This window comes from Clarias gariepinus, chromosome 19, assembly GCF_024256425.1.
Source record: "Clarias gariepinus isolate MV-2021 ecotype Netherlands chromosome 19, CGAR_prim_01v2, whole genome shotgun sequence".
NCBI lineage: Eukaryota > Metazoa > Chordata > Actinopteri > Siluriformes > Clariidae > Clarias > Clarias gariepinus.
In genome coordinates this window covers 7,777,699-7,797,999 of record NC_071118.1, presented here as the reverse complement: position 1 = coordinate 7,797,999, position 20,301 = coordinate 7,777,699, and the positions used below count along the sequence as shown (strand labels likewise).

The 20,301-nt window shown below is 39.2% G+C and overlaps 3 protein-coding genes across 3 annotated transcripts in view; 2 read left to right on the top strand and 1 right to left on the bottom strand.

The window, feature by feature from the left end:
• Nucleotides 1-20,301, bottom strand: part of lcp2a (lymphocyte cytosolic protein 2a) — a 186,053-nt gene that overhangs the window by 31,885 nt on the left and 133,867 nt on the right. The gene's annotated exons all lie outside the window — the stretch shown is intronic.
• slbp2 (stem-loop binding protein 2) lies at nt 5-3,343 on the top strand. The gene is made up of 8 exons (XM_053478164.1): nt 5-56; nt 140-268; nt 399-464; nt 543-626; nt 717-863; nt 1,745-1,909; nt 2,910-3,054; nt 3,144-3,343. Exons 1-8 carry the CDS (start codon nt 10-12, stop codon nt 3,312-3,314), a joined length of 954 nt encoding a protein of 317 aa, XP_053334139.1. The 5' UTR covers nt 5-9; the 3' UTR covers nt 3,315-3,343.
• On the top strand, nt 6,404-18,990 carry fam53c (family with sequence similarity 53 member C). The gene is made up of 5 exons (XM_053478161.1): nt 6,404-6,763; nt 15,274-15,454; nt 15,531-15,591; nt 15,729-16,573; nt 17,674-18,990. Exons 3-5 carry the CDS (start codon nt 15,585-15,587, stop codon nt 17,950-17,952), a joined length of 1,131 nt encoding a protein of 376 aa, XP_053334136.1. The 5' UTR covers nt 6,404-6,763; nt 15,274-15,454; nt 15,531-15,584; the 3' UTR covers nt 17,953-18,990.

Genomic DNA, 20,301 nt, shown 5'->3' with positions numbered 1-20,301 from the left:
AAAGTCAGCATGACAACACGCATTGAAACCCTACTTCAGAGTCCTTTGGAATCAAGGTCCAACTCTTTACTATTATGTTGCTGTTAAGAGTATAAGCCTTAATTCTTAAATTTGTTTTCGTTGCTGTTTTTTATTTTAGGGGTTTGTCTTTTACCCCATGGCCCAACCCTGAACTACAAGACATGAAGCTCAGGCTGCCTCTTCCCCCTGGTAGCCCAGAGCCATGGCTTCTTCCAGGCTGCAGCTCAGTATATGACAGCCTGGTCAGGTAAGAAGGTAAAGATCTTTGCCTTAAGCAGTAAGATCAAATCTTTATAATTGCTCCAGCTCAGGTTTCATGGAGGTTTAGTATTGGTCTGTTTGTGTGGTTCTGTTTATCTTTCTGTGCAATTCTATAGCTCTAGGACGCCCCAGTCACCTATGAGTGGAGATCAGAATTCCTCTACCATGAACAAACCTCGCAGGTCTTGTCCTTAGCTTTGAAGTCATGTTTACATGCATACTTTCTTTACCTGTATTTTAACTAACTTTTTCGCAATTAGATCCTCTATTCTTGAGCGGTGCATCCTGAAGATTTCTACAGCTAATGTTGCTGTAGGGACTGAGGATTTAGATGAGATCAAGAGGTCAGCTTTGTTTCCTAAAGTGTGTTGGAGTGATCATCATTAATGAAAGTTTTCTTGATCAGATGTTATTGTTGCTACTGTTTGTCCTAGATCCCCAACAAGGCACCGATGGCGTTCACACAATGTGGATCCATCATTTTTTGAGACTAATGAGTCTGTGTTGAAGCGACGGCAAAAGCAGATTCAGTATGGAAAGAATACTTGCGGTTACCAGAACTATGTGAAGCAAGTGCCAAAGTAGGAATAACTTCATTCATTCTTTTTTTTTTTTTTTTTTTACTAGTTTGTACAAATTAAGTAGAAAGTTTTATTCTAACCTTTTTTATTTAATTAGCTAATTAATTAGATTTTTAATTGCAAGTTTTAATTACAAATTTTTACAGTGGGGTCCAAACATCTGAAACTGCACTGAAGTGCTGGAATTTCAAAAATTGAAAATAACAAGGTTAGAATTTTTAAAGAAGCAATGCTTACGCCTAGATTGCATTGTCCTCCTTTTGTACAGAAGGTCAAATTTTCTTTAAGCTTTATCTCTTACTTTGATGCGCATGCGTTGTCGACACACTGACTAATTTGATCCATAGATGGCTAGGTTTTACACACCTGTGCAGGCAATTCTCGTTCAAGAGCCCAGTTGGTAAAACGAGAGTAAAATAGTAAAATGGGATTTATGTAAATAAATGCTCATCAATATTCAAATCTGCAAACTTTTTTTTTTTTTTTTTTGGACTGGCAGAATTCAGCAACAACTGATGCAAACATTCCTTGCGTGTAAGGCCAAGATGTTGGTATTTATTAGACAGAGCTTGTAGGTGTTTAACATTTTAAATTAAAATATTGCCTCAATTTGAGAAGTGCCCTCGGAGTACAGTTAAGCAAAGGGCCATTAATCAATCCCAGATAAATAAATCTTTGCATTAGTGTTTAACGTAACAGTTTGGAAGGGATTTTTTTTTTTTTAACTGCATAGTAAACATCTATGCTTTAACCCAACAAATCTTGTGTTAAAGTGTAAAAACAAAACACTTTCATCAATAAATGGCTATCTTAAATGTTCTCAATGTTGTAGGTTGAAATTATGGAAGAGCTCTTCCCATTCTTACACTGTACTTTTTCAGGTGTTTTCGCATCCCTGGGTTTCACCCATCCACTCCCAACAAATATCGCAAGTATAGTCGAAGATCTTGGGATATGCAAGTCAGACTTTGGAGAAGAGCGCTGCATGCGTGGGACCCACCTTTGACTTCTCAAGGACCTGAAGGAAATGATCCAGTTGATCAACTGTATGTATGTTTGACATTTTCAGCCCTTAAATGTATGGATGTAAGACTTTAATCAGATGTAGTCCAGTATGATGTGGTCAATACTTCCAAACTTATAAAAATAATGATGACCTGAATTTCTAAATTCTTTCTATCAAAAATAAAGAAAAGAACACTTTAAACACTTTAACAGGAGTCGTACATCTAGTTTGTCCAGTTTATAACAATCCATAAAAGCCTACCGATGCAGGTCTAGTGTTTTGGTTTTCGTTCAGAAACCAACTGATTCCTAGGATTTTTCACTCGCAATAGTCTCAACTGGAGAACATCACCTGGTATCACTTTTCCATTGTCTGTTTTCAGGGGGTGGCACAGTGGCTTAGTGGTTAGCACTGTCGCCTTGGACCACCAGGGTCGGCGTTCGATTCCTTCCTCTGGGTCTGTGTGCATGGAGTTTGCAGGTTCTCCCTGTGTTTGGTGGGTTTCCTCCCACAGTCCAAAGACATGCAGTTTAGGCTAATGGTTGTTCTCAAATTGCCCGCAGTTCATAAATGAACATTGTGTGTGTGCCCTGTGATGGTTTGGCATACCGTCCATTGTGTACCCTGCCTCGTGCCCCAAGCCCCCCACAACCATGTATGCAGCATTAATGATGAGTGCGTATAGATGTGAGTTATTTCAGTGGGCTCATGTCTATTATTGCCCAAGGTTCCCATTCCTTGCTGAAGTAGGCCAAACCCGAGGTCACTGGTATGGACCATGCACCTGGAAGTTCATTGTGGTGTTGGCTCTGAGATGCAGTTCTTTTGGCCAGGGTTAAATAGTGTGGTTATCTGAGCTATGGTAGACGTCTTGTCTGCTTGAACCATTCTGGCCATTTTTCTGCACAACTACTGTTCACTGACTGTTTCCAAATATTCAGCAGATTTTTAAATAATTAAACTAACCCATGCATGTCTGAATTAGCGTCAGTACATGTTCATTTCATCTTGTTTAATAGTTTGTGTTGATTTGCTCTTAGGCAGGGTCTGCTTGAACAAATGAACACTGACATGAGTGAAGAAGGAAAGGGGGAAAAGTCCGAAACCTTTGACCCCAGTGTTTCTGTACATGCTGAGACTTCTGAGGGCTCATCCGATGGTTTCCTGAAGCCTCTCATGCCTCAAGTGAGTAGAACCTAAATTTGACTACTTTGAGTTTTGTGCACATTGTCTCGTATTTATTTATTTATTTATTTTCCTTTTCCTCTGTAAAGGCTGAAATAACAAGCCAGCAAGGCCATTCTTCTGGACTGGGCTATACCTTTAACAGTCAATTAACTGCTGAGGAGAATGTTCTAGGATGGCTGAGGTTTCTCTTGGAGACTGACAACACATGCAGTGAAGCTGCTTTGCAGAGTGAACAGCCACTCTGGAGATTTTACTAGTGTACCGTGATTATTATTATATATATATATATATTTTTTTCCCCTACAGGCCATGTCTAAATCATGGGAAATGCTTGTATCTTTGTCTGGCATTTCAAGCTGTTGCATGCACGGAGCACATTGGTGGTAATTTAGCATCAAATTGTCATGTTCGTTTGTTAATACCACTGTTAATCTCCACAGCTGTTTTCACTACTTTTTTCATAAAAGTTCTGGTTTTTCTGTCACTAGTTTTGTTTTCACTTGCATAGCCTCTTGTTCTCAAATGCACTTTGTTTTTCTGTTAATTTTACATCCAGTTGTTTGGTTTCCACTTGTGTTTTTTGTATTAGTTGCTGGTGATTTAACATTCTTTTCCTAACTTTCCTATTTTGTACAACTTAAATTAGTGGAAAGCAAAACTAATAAAGATTTGTTAAAAGTTTGAACTTGTCATTTAATAAAAATAATGGATACCACAAGCACCTTACCCAACATTTGCAGACATTTGGCCAGACTTGCATCTTGGGGGTGGGGTGGGATAAAGAGTTCTTTGGCGAGTTAACTTTTGGAAGCCAAGGCTTTGTTTTCCTTGGAACCACTTCTGTTGGGTCAACACTGCCCAACAATTTGTTTCCCAGTGGTACAGTGTAACATGATCTTAGAATTATATTTATTATTTTTTTCTTTGAGTATGTGGTATTATTCCTGTTGGGATTTCTTTGGCATTGCATTTTCATTTTGATAAAACACTTAAATTATTACCAACCTTGGAAACTTTGCTGGTTCAGTGGTACCTTTTCTTGTCTCACATCTGCAAAGCTTGGGTTTACTTCCCAGCCAGAGGGGTTAAAGGACACCCTTAGTGCAATTCCCAAGCTTGGATCAAACTGAGAGGGCTGTTTCAGAAAAGGCACCCAACATAAACACATACCAAAATAAAGTGTGGGTTGCGTGATCTGTTGTGGAGATCCCTAACAGAGAGCAGCCAAAATAACAATGGTCAATACTATTATTGTGTGTCTAGAATGGGCAAAATATAATATAGGAAATGAGCATTACACCAGTTACAATATTTATATGTATATACTGTATATGCTCCACTATCTTGTACATCATTGCTGTGTGCATGTTTGGTGAAAAGGGACCTCTAATATAAAATGAAACCCTAACCCACTGGAACATATTGTGGCTCATTTATGCTTTGGATATTTTTGCAATTGGTTATTTAGAAAGGCTGGTTAGACCATAACACCCAACCCAACAATTTTGACCAACATAGAAAAAAATAGGCCTATTTGAAAGAACATCATATTCTCTAGGACAACACTCTGATGGTCACTTATGACTGACTCTAAGGACTTTTGAGAGGGTTCATGGCTTTGTGAATTCTATTAATTAAATTTAATTACCTGGATATGCTATTTGAAAGCATCACCTATCCTATTGGAGCAACACAGAAATGGATGCAGTAACAGTAAACCATACAGAAAACTTGCAGTGACAGTCCATCTGTGTATGCCTAGGATTTGTATAAATTTGCATTCACATATGATTCTCTACTAGCTTGAAAACAGTTTACAAAATTATTGCAAGTGCCCATTCATGTAGCCAGTGCTGTTGCATTATTGAATAAGAAACATATTTGAAAATTTCTGGAAGGAGTCTTTTGTAATGGTCTATGTTTGTCAGAACCATAACTTTTTCAAAATGGAGGTGCTTTTTAATTTCTTGATGACATAAGCTACATTTTTTTTTTGTCTTATTAACTTTGAGAGAAAGGGCATGGTGGCCCAGTAGCATAGTTGTCTTTAGGATTAGGGGCTTGTATGCCACCTCTAGTTTTGTGTAAGTAGAGTGACATTCTCCATGTGCTTTGTGGATTTAGGGATTTTTTTTTCCTGCACAGTCTGTATAATCCAAGGTTTCCTTATTGAGGGACCAGGAATAGGCTCCAAGCACCCTCCAACCCTACATACAATCATAGCAGGTAATTGATTTTGCGTATTTTGATTTGGCACAAATTTAATGCTAGAAGCCTTATGCATACGTCCCTTTTTTATTCGTGCTTGATACTGCTATATATTGAGACTGTATATGCTTACAAATTGTTAAAAGAGGAATACAACACTTTGGGATGTGCTATTAAAGTAAAATAAGCAATTTCAAATTAGTAAAAGGAAGTCAGCTTGGGCTGCATTAGGCAGCATCACACCTCACTGTTGTTGATTAATTTTCTAAAACTGCATGCCCAGCAGCACGGTAGCATAGTGGTTAGTATTGTGACCTCGCACCTCCTGGGTCGAAGGGTTTGATTCCCACCTCAGGTCTGTGTGTTTGATAAGTTTTCTCTGGGTACTGTTTTTCTGCTACAGTCCAAAGGCATGCACTTGCTCACCCATCATCTATACCACTTTATCCTGTATACAGGGTCGCATGCGGCCTGGAACCAATTTCAGGAGACTCAGGGGACAAGGTGAGGTACACCCTGGATGGGATGTCAATCCATCGCAGGGAACGGGAACACACTCAAACTCATTCACCCATTACGGGCAATTTTAATCTGTATGCCTTTGGACTGTGTGAGGAAACTGGAGCACCAGGAGAAACCCCACCAAGCATGGGGAGAACATGCAAACTCCATGCATACTGACCCAGAGGTGGGAATACAACAACTTGGCATGTGCCCTGACTCTGGAGGTGCAACTGTTTTGTCCACAGAGTCCCCTGCCTTGTGTCCTAAGTCTTCTGGAACACTTTACAGGCACCCAGCAACCCTGTACAGGATAAGTTGTGTAGAAGATGAATGAATAAACAGCCCCCAAGTGGTTCATCACTTACATTGCATGCTGTATGTCTGTCTATTCATTTTATGACCTAGATCTTTTACACATAATTTCTATAAAAGGTCCCAATACTGTATTTGCCTATTGGACCGATTAAACACGTGTTTCTCGTTTTGTATTTCGGGACAAATTGTACCGAAGCATTTCTATCCAGTACACATGATGTTTAATAATGGCACCGTGTTGAGAAGCGGGTGACATGTGCGAGCGCGCGTTCGCGTCGCGCGGTGGCGCGCTTCAGCGGGGGCGGGGCGGGGGGGAGGAGGAGGAGGGCAGCTCTCGCCTCTGCGGATACACACTACTGAATTTCTACAACCGCCGCTGTCTGCCTGTTTTACTTTTAGCAGTGCCAAAACGAGCAAATGTCCAGATTGGGATCATCCGTCGGTCATTTCTGCTGAATCCTTGACGTTTATTCGAGCGGCTTGTTTTTGAGTAAAGAGCGCGGCGCGTTCACAATAGCTCGCCATGGGCACTGGTTAGCTCGCGAGCGAGCGGGGCTGTTGTCTGAATTGTTTGAGCTCATGTAAGCAATAATAATAGCCCTTATTTTTTTGATCTCCCTGGCCTGGTGGAACATGCTGATCCGGCCTCGGATCGCGGATGATGGTGGATGCAAGCAAGGTAGATCAGAGAAAAGCAATCGTTTTAAGAGAAGCGTGTTATTGTTTGTGTATTGTTAAATCATAGATCACAGCACACACATGCTTTTTTTTTTTTTTTAACAGATTGTCATTTTGCATGAACATGCATGTTATTGTTGATGTATAGTGTGTGTCTATTTCCTGCATTATTTGGGAGTGCTTTGCTTTGCCTGGTGTCTGAGTGGGCCTGTGTCTGTGCCTGTGTCTGTGCTTGTGCTTTCTAGGCAGCAGATAAACCCAGTCCTCATCCCTTTCTTCTCCAATTTACCAACTAAAATTACCCCTCCTGTCTGGCGTGTCATATCTAGAGATCTGTCATGCCTAGCTGTTAAAATATCAGCAATCCACATTATAAGAGCACAATAATATCCTGTCTGTATGTATCTGTATATTCATATATATTCATATATACTATATTGTTGTATATTGGTCAGCCATATTTCTTGCCATCCTGATGAGAGGCATTTGGCTGTGAATCCACGGTCTATTTATGTGCATAGCTGTGTAACCGATAACACACCGACTCAGACGAAAGGTTTACTTTGGTATTGTTGTTTCTTTGCCTTAACATAACGAAAATCGCAAAATAAACGATTGTCTTATTGTAGTAATAATAACACACACGGTGGGGTGCTCATTTTGGCAAGACAAACCGGGACATGGCTTTGACCGCAGTGTTGTCGCTAGCTAGCTAGCTAAATAAATCACAGTGGAAGTGCCTAGATACGCATAGGTCAGGGGAATAAATATTAATACTAGATTTTTGTTTTTATATACGCTTAAAAAAAAAAGTCATTTCATACGACTCGGCCGTGTTTAAATATATACGGTGTTATTTTTTTTCCCCTCTAACCCGTCTATCAAGATGACTGTTCAGGCAGGCTGCCATTTGACTGGGTTCTTTCTGTACCTCCGTCACTTCCGGTTCATTAGCAGTTAATTATAGCCTTTGGTTTGTTTTTTCGAGCTGATTGTTTTTTTTTCTTTCTAAAATGTATATTTGTATATAAAATCACATAATAATAGGATGCACTGTATGGGTATCATATATGTTTTCGTATCAAGCAAGATATTTCACTCAGGTCTAGTCTCTACATTTGGCTCTGTGGCTAAGTTTAGACAGGCTGTTGAAATCCAATTGTCCAGCATGTTTAAATTAATTTTAAAATGATAAGAAAATACTCTACTTACACTCAGATTATTGTCGAAGGCCTGGGGTTGATTTCCACCCATTGCCCAAACCCCAGCCTTTGGATGCAGTGCCAGTCCCAAGCCCGGATAAAATGGGAGGGTTGCGTCAGAAGGGCACCTGAGGTAAAACCTGTGCCAAGTTGTATGTGCGGATCAGATGGCGAGCCCTTGATGGGAGCAACCGAAAGACTGACCACAACAACACCACTGCTCAGATTTTTGCCACCTTTGTATATGGTTTCAAATCTGATTTTCTGGAGACACAACTTGCCCTGACTGTGGTTTCACCCCTCTGTCATTTGGTCAGTGATCATTTTAAATCAACCACAGTGTGGTGGGATGAAAAATAAAGTCGAATTTATACACACACACACTATGACAAAATATTTGGCCCAGCTTGTTAATTATTACTTTCGGGCGTTTCAGTCAGCAAGGACTATAAAGACATAGTTTAATGAGTTTGGTGGACAGCATTCCAAGATGAGTGGAAACTGTTCTAGCTGTAAAAAGAGCACCAGCTCCATACTGAAGTATATGTATTTAAATACTTAATCACATGGGGTATTGGTAGCTCAGTGGTAGGTTTCTCGTCCCCCATGTGGAAGGCCTGGATTAAGTTTCCACCCAGCGCCCAAACCCCACCCACAGTGACAGTTCCAAGATAAAATGGGAGGGAAGGGTAATGCAACTGGTGTAAAACCTGTGGCAAGTTGTGTGCAGATTAAATGGTTCACTGGCGACCCCTCAATGGGAGCAGGTAAAAGATGAACAACGACATACACATGGTCACATAGTTACAGTTTCTGTCAGAGATGATTTAACATACTTCCATCACTTGTAAGCAGCCTCAAAAGGAACTTTCAGGCAGAAATGGCTATACAGCCATTTCAAATGTCCTTTCAACACACTGTATTTGCTTATCTATGGTAATTAATACTTCACAAACCAATCCACCATAAAGACACCTCAGAGGGTGCTTTCATGGAGCATGCCAGCATTCTGGAGTCTGAGAAGGCGTGGCAAGTAACACCTGTAACATCATGTGCGTCTAGTGTCACGTGTAGCTTAAGTTAGGAATTGTGTGCCTACCGTTTCCTTCCAAAACATTGCCATGTAAACCGATTGCTGAGGTACTTTTGCTCGCCGTGCACAATTGTATCACTCTTTAATGCAGCTTTGTTCTTGGAGAGCAAGATCTCTGTGGCTACCCACTTTGCTGCCATGTCCAACCATTACATTTATTTCATTTCATTCCTTTTATGGCTAGTTGGCAACTATTTCATGTTTTTTAAATATACTACTGAAAGATAGGACACATCACAGGCCTCAAAATATCACGCCCACTTTTCAGCATGTTCTAGCTCTCCCTTTTACATAGATCTTGTTTCACTTCTGTGACTACGTCTGCTGCGGATGAAAAGTCCATCAGGAACAACACAGTGTTTCGTCTTTGTGCCTTTCACCTTAAACAGGTAGCGTGAAAGGTCTAAAGTTAGGTAAAGATTGAGTTGAAAATAGCCCGGGCGATGTGTTTGTGATCATTGTCATGCTGAAAGACCCTTGCTGATGGAACGAGGTTTTCACTCAAAATTTCACGATACATGGCCCCATTCATTCTTTTCACCATCATGCTTCACAGTAGGGATGGTGTTCTTTGGATGCAACTCAGCATTATTTCTCCTCCAAACACAATGTTTTATATTGGGTTTTCACTGACCATATGACATTTTCCCAATCCTCTCCAGGAATCATCCAAATGCTCTCTAGCAAACTTCAGACGGGCCTGGACATGTACTGGCTTAAGCAGGGGGACACGTCTGCCACTGCAGGATCTGAGTCCCTGGCGGCGCAGTGTGTTACTGATGGTAGCCTTTGTTACTTTGGTCCCAGCTCTCTGCAGGTCATTCACTAGGTCGCCCCGTGTGGTTCTGAGATTTTTGCTCACAGTTCTTGTAATCTTTTTGACCCCACAGGGTGAGATCTTGCGTGGAGCCCCAGATCAAGGGAGATTATCAGTGGTCTTGTATGTCTTCCATTTTCCAAAAATTGCTCCCACAATTAATTTCTTCACATCGAGCTGCTTACCTATTGCAGATTCAGTCTTCCCAGCCTGGTGCAGGTCTACAATTTTGTCTCTGGTGTCCTTTGACAGCCCTTTGGTCTTGGCCAGCGTGGAGTTTGGAGTGTGACTGTTTGAACTTGTTATCCGTATAAAAGACACCTGTCCAAAACCTCAAACAGATTCCATTAATACAGGTAACGAGTGGAGGATAGGGGAGCCTCTTAAAGAAGTTGTTACAGGTCTGTGAGAGCCTAAAACTTGCTTGTTTGTAGGTGACCAAATACTTATTTTACCAAGGAATTTACCAATTCATTCTTTAAAAATCCTACAATGTGATTTTTCTGGATTTTTTCCCCCCTATTTTGTCTCTCATAGTTGAGGTATACCTAGCACAATTGGTGGGAAACCTTGCACAATTGGTGTCTGACTAAATACTTTTTTGCCCCACTGTGTGTGTATGTATGTGTGTGTGTGTATGTATGTGTATGTATGTGTATGTATGTGTATGTATGTGTGTGTGTGTGTGTATGTATGTGTATGTATGTGTATGTATGTGTATGTATGTGTGTGTATGTGTGTGTATGTGTATGTATGTATGTATGTATGTATGTATGTAATATATATATATATATATATATATATTACAGTCATGTATATCATCATATTCCCAAGCTCATCGAAACTGTTTAAACTCATAATAAATTAAAATGAAATAGTTCTACAAGTTCTATCCAAAATTTTCACTGTAATAACCTAGTCTAAAATTATTTTGGTTTCACTGTATCAGAGTGTTAATCAACTAGGGTTCAAAACGATTTCTACGGGGCACATGCCAATACCCATATTAGTAATCAAGGAGACGGATCGCTGATATGCATTTACAGCAACAACAAAAAAAAAAAGTCAAACTTGTGGTGAAGATTTTAGAAAAACAAACTCCTACACAAAACATGCCTGTTTTTAAATGCCTTTAAGCATTATATTTAATTCAAGAATATATAATGGTACTGTAGTCCCAAATCAGCAGCAGCAGATTGTAGTGCAGAAAGCACATCATGCTCTAAAGTGAAATAGCTTCTGTACCTCTCAAAAATTGTAGAGACTTTAACGGAAACATGCTCACTCTGAATGGGGGGTGGGGATTTGCAATAACGAACAAGTTAGATACGGATGATTATTGAAAAATTCTAAATATCGGCTAGGACAATAATGCAAGCAGGTAGTCAGAATGTAGAAAACAATCTGAAATCTTTTTACAAAAGTCAACAAACTAAATAACTAACACACAAATCTAAAATCACCCTTTTTTAAATTTTCTTAGAAAACCCATTTTCTTTAAAACATTTGAAAGAGTGAATGTAAGGAAGCATGTTGTGCTGACAAATAATAAAAAAAAATCTTAACTAGCATCAATGCTTAGCCAAAAGTAAAGTTGTTTGGTTTCATTTTGATCAGCAGTGCCATACACAGGGTAAAGTTCATAACATACAGGTAGTGGCACTCTGACATGTTTAGCGCACTCATGGATTATGTAGCATAAGGGTTTTCAGTTTTCAGTATAATTCAGTTAGGGTGCTGAGCAAGGGGGTTTAGATTTTTTTTTTTGTGGGAGAGATCACAGACTCACTTAAAACAACTGGCTTGTTAAGATTAAAAACCCAACAAACAATGAGCAGACAGATGGAAATACATCATAATTTGGAGTTTGAAAAATGCACGAGTTACAGGCGCCGATCCTTTACCACAACTAACCATGACACAGCAAGTGCTCTTCATACTATTGAAAGTGCATAACTGCTAAAATTAAAACCATGAATTCAGCTATGAATATTAGAGAAAGCACAGTGACCAAATTAATCATGGCTTGCTCTCAGTTCAGTGAGGTTTCTGTTTGTGTATGTAGTTTGAAACCCAGAATAATACTCATCAAATGTGGTACGCTTCTCTTTTCCGTCTTGTGTATTGTTTGTGGTAATATTCAGAAACATAATTGGGTTTTGTGTAAAAATAATCCATGGGGGTATCAAAACAATACATTTTATTGTTTAAGCTTTATAGGACCTTATGAAGACTATTTTCCTTTAAAATAAGAATGTTGTATGTTAAGTGTTTACCTTCTGATATTTAATATAGGGGTATTTTTCATGTTCATATTTCATATTAGGTTCAGTTGATTGTGCCTGAACGGTGGCGTAGTGGTTAGCACTGTGGTCATGGACCTCCAGGAGTAATGGTCGATTCCCGCCTTAGGTCTGTGTGTGTGGACTTCGCATGTTCTCCCTATGCTGGGTGGCCCATAGCAACATTTTGTTGCTTAGAATGAGCTTTTTCTTGTCTAATGAGACTGAATTGAGCTGTCTCATTACAAGCTCGACTTTGTCTTTTCTATTTCTCCTAAACCCCACTTAGAAGAAACAAAGAGACATAACTGAGACACAAAGTGAAAAATACTTTTTAGAAACATTTGAGAAAATTGAGATGTACATGAGAAACAGAACTACATTTGAAGGAGAAGCAAATGAGCCATATATAAGCCCATAATGAGAATACAGTCAAATATAAATCAGATGTAATAAATTTACACACAATATAACAGACACCAGCAAAATCTGACAGATCAAGACACTAAATGATACAAAATGTCACCCATGTTGACAAAGATATTAACTCTGTCACATTGCTCAATTTAAAGTATGATTTATACAGGAGTTACACAAAGGCCACAGCATTGTGACAATCTTCCAGTGAAAAGAATCAGTCAAAAAGGAGATGAAAAAATGTAAAGAAAAATTGGTTGCTTGCTGTATGTAAGGGCTACGGATTGGGCCAATGCCAGGAAAAGTTCCCTCACCAGCCACATCAGTCTTGTGGTGGATGTCCAACAAGTTTGTCCAAAGTCTGCTTAGTATCTAATGAAACAAAATATATTAAAACATTTGAGATTTACCTAAACACCATTCAGCTACTCCATTCCCAACTTTCTGAAGGTTGAAAGATGGGCTTGAGCTTGCTCATGGGCTGGTGCTTACCTGACTGATGATGTGGTGCTGATGGAGACTCTGGAACATTCTCCTGCATTCTTGGTCTCTTAAGGTGGCATGCTTCTAAAAAGAACCCAGTTAAAGTAAAATGTATATAATTACCAAGATAACCATTTCACAAACAAACATATTGGTCTTAATTTATAGAATATAATTAACCGATGTCTCTAAAGTTAAATGTTCTGGTACAGTAACTACTGTTAAACACTGAACACTCTGGTTTTGTCTCTGGAAACACTCTGGAAACTACTGGTTTTCAAAACTTGATCATGCAGTAACATTAACTTACTATTAAAAAACAAAAAGCTTAATAATAATAATAATAATAATAATAATACTGTAGCCAGCTGACTGATTCTTACCATAAAAAAACAACTTCCAACCACACGTGTTAGTTACCTAGATATGCTAAACCCCATGCTAAACCACCCACAGCTAGCATGTAAATTCCTTTTGCAATTTAAGCACAAACATAAGCTGTGAAAATTTCAGCTAAGTATACCCCCATTTTTATTATTATTATTATTTTTTACCACAGACTCTGTGGTTTTACCTTACATTTTGACCCCTGGTTAACAATAATCAATTTAAAATTTGGCACGAAAAAGTAAAACCCGTCTGCTTTGTCTTTTTCTTTATTTTTAAAAAGTAGGAGTTGCGCTACCGCCACCTAAAAGTCTGAATGAATGATGGATAAAGTGTTTTTTTGCTGACAGAGGCCTTGCGATGCCCTGCACATTTCTCTAACACAGTGGCCCCTTAAAAATGTACAGGCTTGGAGCATGTGTGGAAGAAATTGTGGGAAATCATGTCTTTATTAGAATCTATATGTTCAAAAAATTTTCATGGCCTTCATGAAATTTTTTTGAACATTTAGTCTTAAATGTATAATAAAAAATAGGTTTGGTCTTAAATGATAAGTGGATACAGAAATCACTAAACACAAACATTATCTCATTGCTTTACTTCTCGATAAAAATAATAATATAGTAATATAACTGGTGGTTGGTCTTTTTTAAAATAAAGAAGCTAGATTTCGAATCTTTACATATCTACATATCTTCATTTCAGAGATCCAACCTACTTACCCTCTCTTAGCGCTACATGCTCCAGTACAGTAGGTGGCAGTATGCACCTAGTTAGTTTGTGATCCACAAAGACAAATTCACAAATATCATCAACTATGTAGAATTAATTTATGTTGTTTCTTCAGTATAGAATAGCGCGCATCACAAGATCCCAAGCCGGAACAATACAGTTGAACTTAGCACCATGGCTAATATTATTGTAATTTTGAAGACGGGGTTAAGAATGAACCTTTCGCCTTACTTATATTCAATTGTCTGTCACATGTACCGTTCAGCACAGTAAAAGTATTTTTGTGGGGTCCGAGCGCAGGGTCGGACAGCATTCTTGGAGCAGATAAAGTTAAGGGCCTTGCTCAAGGGCTCAGCAGTGGCAACTTGGTGTTGCTGGGACTCGAACCCGAGAACTTTCCAATCAGTAACCCACAGCCTTTTCAAATGGACTAAGGCATGTATGATCAGTGTTCACACCTATCAAATGAACTAGACTATGTTTAACAACATTTTTGCAGTGACCTGCATATGTATTCACCCCCTTCAGTTTTGCTCTGTAATTGCTCTGAGATACAATTTAAATATCGATTGTTTATGTGAAAACCTGAGCAGCAACCTCATTTCCACTTTAGTCTGTTCCAGCCACTCATTCAGCATCACCAGTATAATAATCATCATCCTGATCATCTGTCATCATCTGCACCTGTTTCTCACTGGTTTATGCCTTAAGTTAGATGTCTTTGATGCTTAAATGATTTATAGGAACAGGGTCTGGACTGAAAATGAGAGCCAGAAAAGTCCTTCAGAAAGCCTGGAGAAATATTCAAGCCTACATTAAAAATAGAAGAAAGTCTGTCTCTTTGGAAGCAAAATATGAGGAAATGAGGAGTGGCTCAAGATGTTTGTTCAGCACTGTAGATCATCATTTCTCACTGGTTCATGTTTCAAGTTAAAATATAAACAAAATATTCATATAAACAGAAAAGGTTTTCAGCGAAGCTTATGGTAATTCATTTTGAACCTGACTGATTTTCTGACGTGTCCTGCTGTGTGAACACTGTCTTGGTTCCAGTCTGTTTCTGCGCAGGGAGTGATTCTGTCTCGTCTGTTTTCCCAGGTGATAATGAAGTCATGACGATGTCTAAAACTGCTTGGGGATCTGTTCTCTGAGGAGATGTTGAAGAGAAGTCCATTGCTATGTGATTCTTTCAGATGCTCATCGAGTTCACTTTGGAGCTTCACATGTGCAGAGCTATGGTGATACTAATCCATAGCTTTGGCATTAACAACAGCAGCTGGTAAAATTTTATTTTACATGTTATCCTTGATATTAAACACACACACATACATACCAATCTTTTCGTTCTTTTTCAGCCTCTCTATGATTGTTACAGCCATGACGAAACCTGCTGGTTCACAGATGGATTGATGCCTGGTAAGTTTTTCTGTATTTTTCACATAAACTTTGTCACATAAGCTTTATATAAACATTGAGGGCGATTATAGCTTTGTGAGTAACACTTGGAGAACTGTTGAGTGCTAGGGATAAAACTTCTCCTGTTCCCCCCACAGAAAGCAGTTACTGGCAACTCTGCCCTTCCTCAAATTCTGGTGTGCAGGGCGTCCTGAGTTCCAGCTTCCCCCCCGGCCCTGTGCCTCTGGGACCTTCTGCTTCCCACCTGCCGGAGGGGGACAACCTGAATCGTCCACTCGCCCCGAGCACCTCTGTGACGGACCTGTCTTTTCCCGGGCCACCGCCTCCCCCCCCGCCACCCCCTAAACGCCACTGTCGTTCGCTGTCTGTACCGGAGGACCTCTCACGCTGCCGGTACACCTGGCGGCCAAGTGCCTCCAAGGTTTGGACACCAGTGAACCGCCGATGCCACAGTGGAGGGGGCGCGGGGGGGCCGTGTCCGCTGCGTGCCCCCAGTTCCTCTCTTAATTCCTCTTTGCATTCTTCCTCAAGCCCAACTTTCTTCAGCTTGGCCCTTTCCCCAGATTCCCCGCTGCCATGGAATTTCCCCTGGGACCCAAGTGAACCAGCCGGAGGCGGCGCCTGTTGCTGCTTCTTCCCTTCCGCTTCCTTGTGCTCTTCCTCTCCGTCTCCTCTTCACCCTCCTCCGCCTCCGCAGCGACGCTTCTCGCTCTCTCCTGTGCTCATACGTGAAGCTGCCGCACACTTCCTTCCTCCACCCCAAGTTCCCCTACAACCTACGTCCCATCCTCCAGTCGTGCCTGCCTCGCCGTCCTCCGCATGCAGCACTCCATCTTCCGTGCGCCGCGCTCTTCCTCCTCAACTTCCACGCTGTCACTCTCAGCCATGTGACCTCCTCCTGCTCAAGCCTGGCCTGAAGCGTCGCAGGGACCCGGACAGACCATGTGCACGGCCTGTGCTAGACTTTGCAAAAATGACACAGGTAGCTTACTTTTTGCTTCCTATGAAAGCTTTTTTTTTTGGAGAGGGATTTTTATGAAATTAGGAAGATGGGTCGAAAAGCTTCCTTAAAGCTGGCATTTGGAAAGCTGTAAAAAACATGCATGGTATGTCATCCTTTTTACAAGGTGACCTTATGAGCAAAAAGCTCAATCTTTTGTTGATCGACTCAGTTAATTGAATCTAAGTTTGTTTTTGATTCAGAATCGATTCAGACATTTAAATTATTCAGGTAAACGTACAACCGTTAAATGGTCTCAAATTGATGGAATTTTTTTTTGCAAAAAATCGAAACCTCTTTCATTATCTGCAAATACTCTTCTTTTGCAAGAGTATTGCTCCTTATTCTTTTGAGTTCATAGAATAAATTTACTAAATGGACTGGAATGTGGAGCGGAAGATTAGCAGGAAGCAATCACTTTGTTCAGGACATTTAAACAATCATCAACAAAGGTTACATTGCAATTTAAAGGTTATTAGATACTTTTCGTAGTTTTTAATACTTCAGCATGAGTAAAAAATTATAGCTGCTTGAAACGAATCAGACGAGTAACAGTAGTGCTGTTGTATAAAATCGTAAAAAAAGTTGAGAGTCTGCCTGGGTTTCACAACTCTAGTAACAGTTTGGCACTGGAACTCGACTTAGAAGTAAGCGATGTAAACTGGAAGTGAGTTGCAGCGATGGTGCTACAGATGGCGAGTAAATGTAATGAATATGAAATCAATCAGGCATCCAGAGGAACAGTGCACTATTACTGTAGATCACTGTAGCGTGGTAGAAAGAAGTTCCAGCCGTTGCTGTTGGAGCTTATGACTTCATCTGGAGTGAATTTATTCGAACAGCCAGTGTTCTGGTCAGCAGATGAAACTTTTTTAGCAGGAATTTAAGAGGATGCTTTTTTTTAGGCTGTGAACACACTATCCTTTTCCAATACAAATGCATTTGCATTTGAATTGTATTTTTAATGGACGTTTTTGTTATTTTACTATACCAAGGTAATGTAGAATGGAATTGTAGCAAACCTGCTTTAGCATTCTTGCTTAATCTTTTTTTGTTTCTTTGTTTGTTTCTTTCCTCGTCAGACCCGAAGCACAGATCCTCTCAGCTGTCTGGACCGCGGTAGACTCGCCTGTGGAGGCGACCTCTGCATGGGCCTCGAACCTTTTTTTGGGGACTTCAGAGGGTCATGTTCACCTGCTGAAGGTTTAGGAAGGACGAGTATTGGACCGCTGAGTGAAAGCGATGAGGAGGAGGAAGAGGAAGAGAGAGAAGAGGCGGACTCGTCACGTGATGGAGGACAGCAAAGTGTATTTGAGAGGGATTGTACAGAATTAGACATTACTCTCATTGAGGAGAATTAAAAAATGTGTAAAGGATGTTTTTTTTTTTTTTTTTTTTTTTTTTTTTGTCCCCCCCCTTCCCACCCCTCTCTTGCATTTGCCAGCATTCAACCCATTTGTTCATCACCTGCTACATTGGCAGGCCTCTCAGGAACTCTGCTGCTCTCTCACGAGCTGTGCAGGTGTATAAATTCTCATTGATGCATTAATGAAGATGTTGATTAGTAGCAGTTATTACAGGTTAATGCAGTTGGTTATGGATGTTGACCCAATATCATATTACATTCCAGAATCAGTTGCAAAGAAACTCTAAAGGATGTGAATATTAGACAGCTGGTGGACATTCTCTAGGAAATGTAGATGTTCTTTAAATAAATAAATAAATTGAAAAAAATCTCTCTGAAAGGCAGAACTCGAGGGGAACTGAGCGTCTTGAGCTTCTTGCTGTCTTTCTTTTTTCTGTCTTTTTTTTTTCTTTTAACATGTTTTCTTAGTAGGAATAGTCTTTCGTGGATGATAGTTATGAATAACAGTGTTTTGTTGAGTTTTAAAAATAAAAGATATAAAAATAAAAAAAAAATGAAAGAAAAAAGTCAACATGAGAGCTGTACTTTACTCTTTGGGCCTTTCTACTTCCCGAGAAACGTCCATCTAATTCAGCATAAGCCTTAAGATGCCTTTTTCCTTTATCAAAAAGACTCTCGAAGGAAATGACTTGTGTATCTGTTGTCCTTCCTACTGTTACTTTTTTGCTGTCTCTTTTTTATCTTTTAACCTGTACAATGCATTCCTCTAAAAACTGAATACATTGAGTTATGCACTGTATTTGAGGCAGAAACGGAAAAAAAAAACCCAACCACTGTATTCTGAAGGCACACTGAAATGCCAAACACATCACATTGTACAGTATTCGTTCGAAGCCGCTTGACTGAAGATGGTACCTTGAAGGGTGGAAGGTATTTTTTTTCCTGTCCTTTTCTGTTGTATGTGTAATAAGATTGAAAGTTCTGATTCAGTTTATGCATAAATAAAGTTTATTTGAAATTATTTTACAGAGAACGTCAAATGTCGGGTGTGGAGTGTGTTCTAATACTGTGGTTCAAATGGAAAGAAAAAACAAATTATATAATATTTTATGGTAATTGATATTTTACATTAAGCAACATAAATCTCTTCATATAAAACCTGTCACATGTCATTTCTTCCAGGTAAGGGTTTCTTCTTGATTTTTGTTTAGATCCCAGTCTTGTACTGACTACATGATGCTTGAGCTTGTGGCCTGTTTTTTTTTGTTGCTCTTCCAAATAATCTCATGTATTTCAATGGAATTGCATTTCAGGGATTCCAATGCTGTCTGAAAGTTCAGTCATGCTCATTGAACAGGTGATGCACAGATTTGACTTCATGTATTCTACAGATGTCATCCTGGAACATGTCACTTTTTTCTTCAACTTGGACATAAAACATAAAGGACAACCTCAAGAGTCTGACATGACCATTTGCTTATACACACAACCACTTTTAACGTCTGAAACAAAGGCCTATCAGAGAAAGTTCTTATTTATTTATTTATTTATTTTGTGATGATTTAGGTCCTACATTAAGATCTGCTAGTCATGTAAAATGGCTGATGAACACACACTCGCTTTTAGCATTTGTGGAATTCCATGATTAAAGTGCCATTTGTGAGTCACTGATGTTATATTTAGAAATAAGTGAAGCCTCCTCCACAACAACTTAAAATCTCTATAGCAAAATATATAGCAGTAAGGAAAATTAATTTGCCTGCTCAAGGCAAATATTAGTACATCTTACTTTAAGTCTTATAATTAAAGACATTATTTTGCAGTAATATGTGAATCCATTTTATACATGTTGCCTAAAAGATCATCATTGAATTATCCATTATTTTTATAGTTCTAAAAATCGTACATTTTAGTTTATTTGCCACCGATACCTGAACAAATTCTCCCCTCACATCTATGAATATTTGAAACGAACATTCAACAAGATGTTGCACCATCTACGTTTCCTGAAGATTGTGGGATTAAACAAAGTAAGTTCTGTCGTTCCTTTTTGTTAATCAATTTTGTATTTACAGTTAATGTGTAGTTAATTTTAAAAAGTGTAAAATGTACAAAACAATGTTTTTTAAAATGCATGTGATAATTAAATCAAAACACACATTTAATGATAGAAAATTATTTATTCATACTTCATTTAGCTTTTTGTAATTTGTAGATTTTTTTATGCAGATTAAAAAAAAAATCTGAAATCACTTTTCTGCTTTTGCATTTTTTTTTTCTTTCATTGGTCAACTGATTTTGGAACATAAGCTTCTTTAAACACATTGACTCTGCTAACAACAGT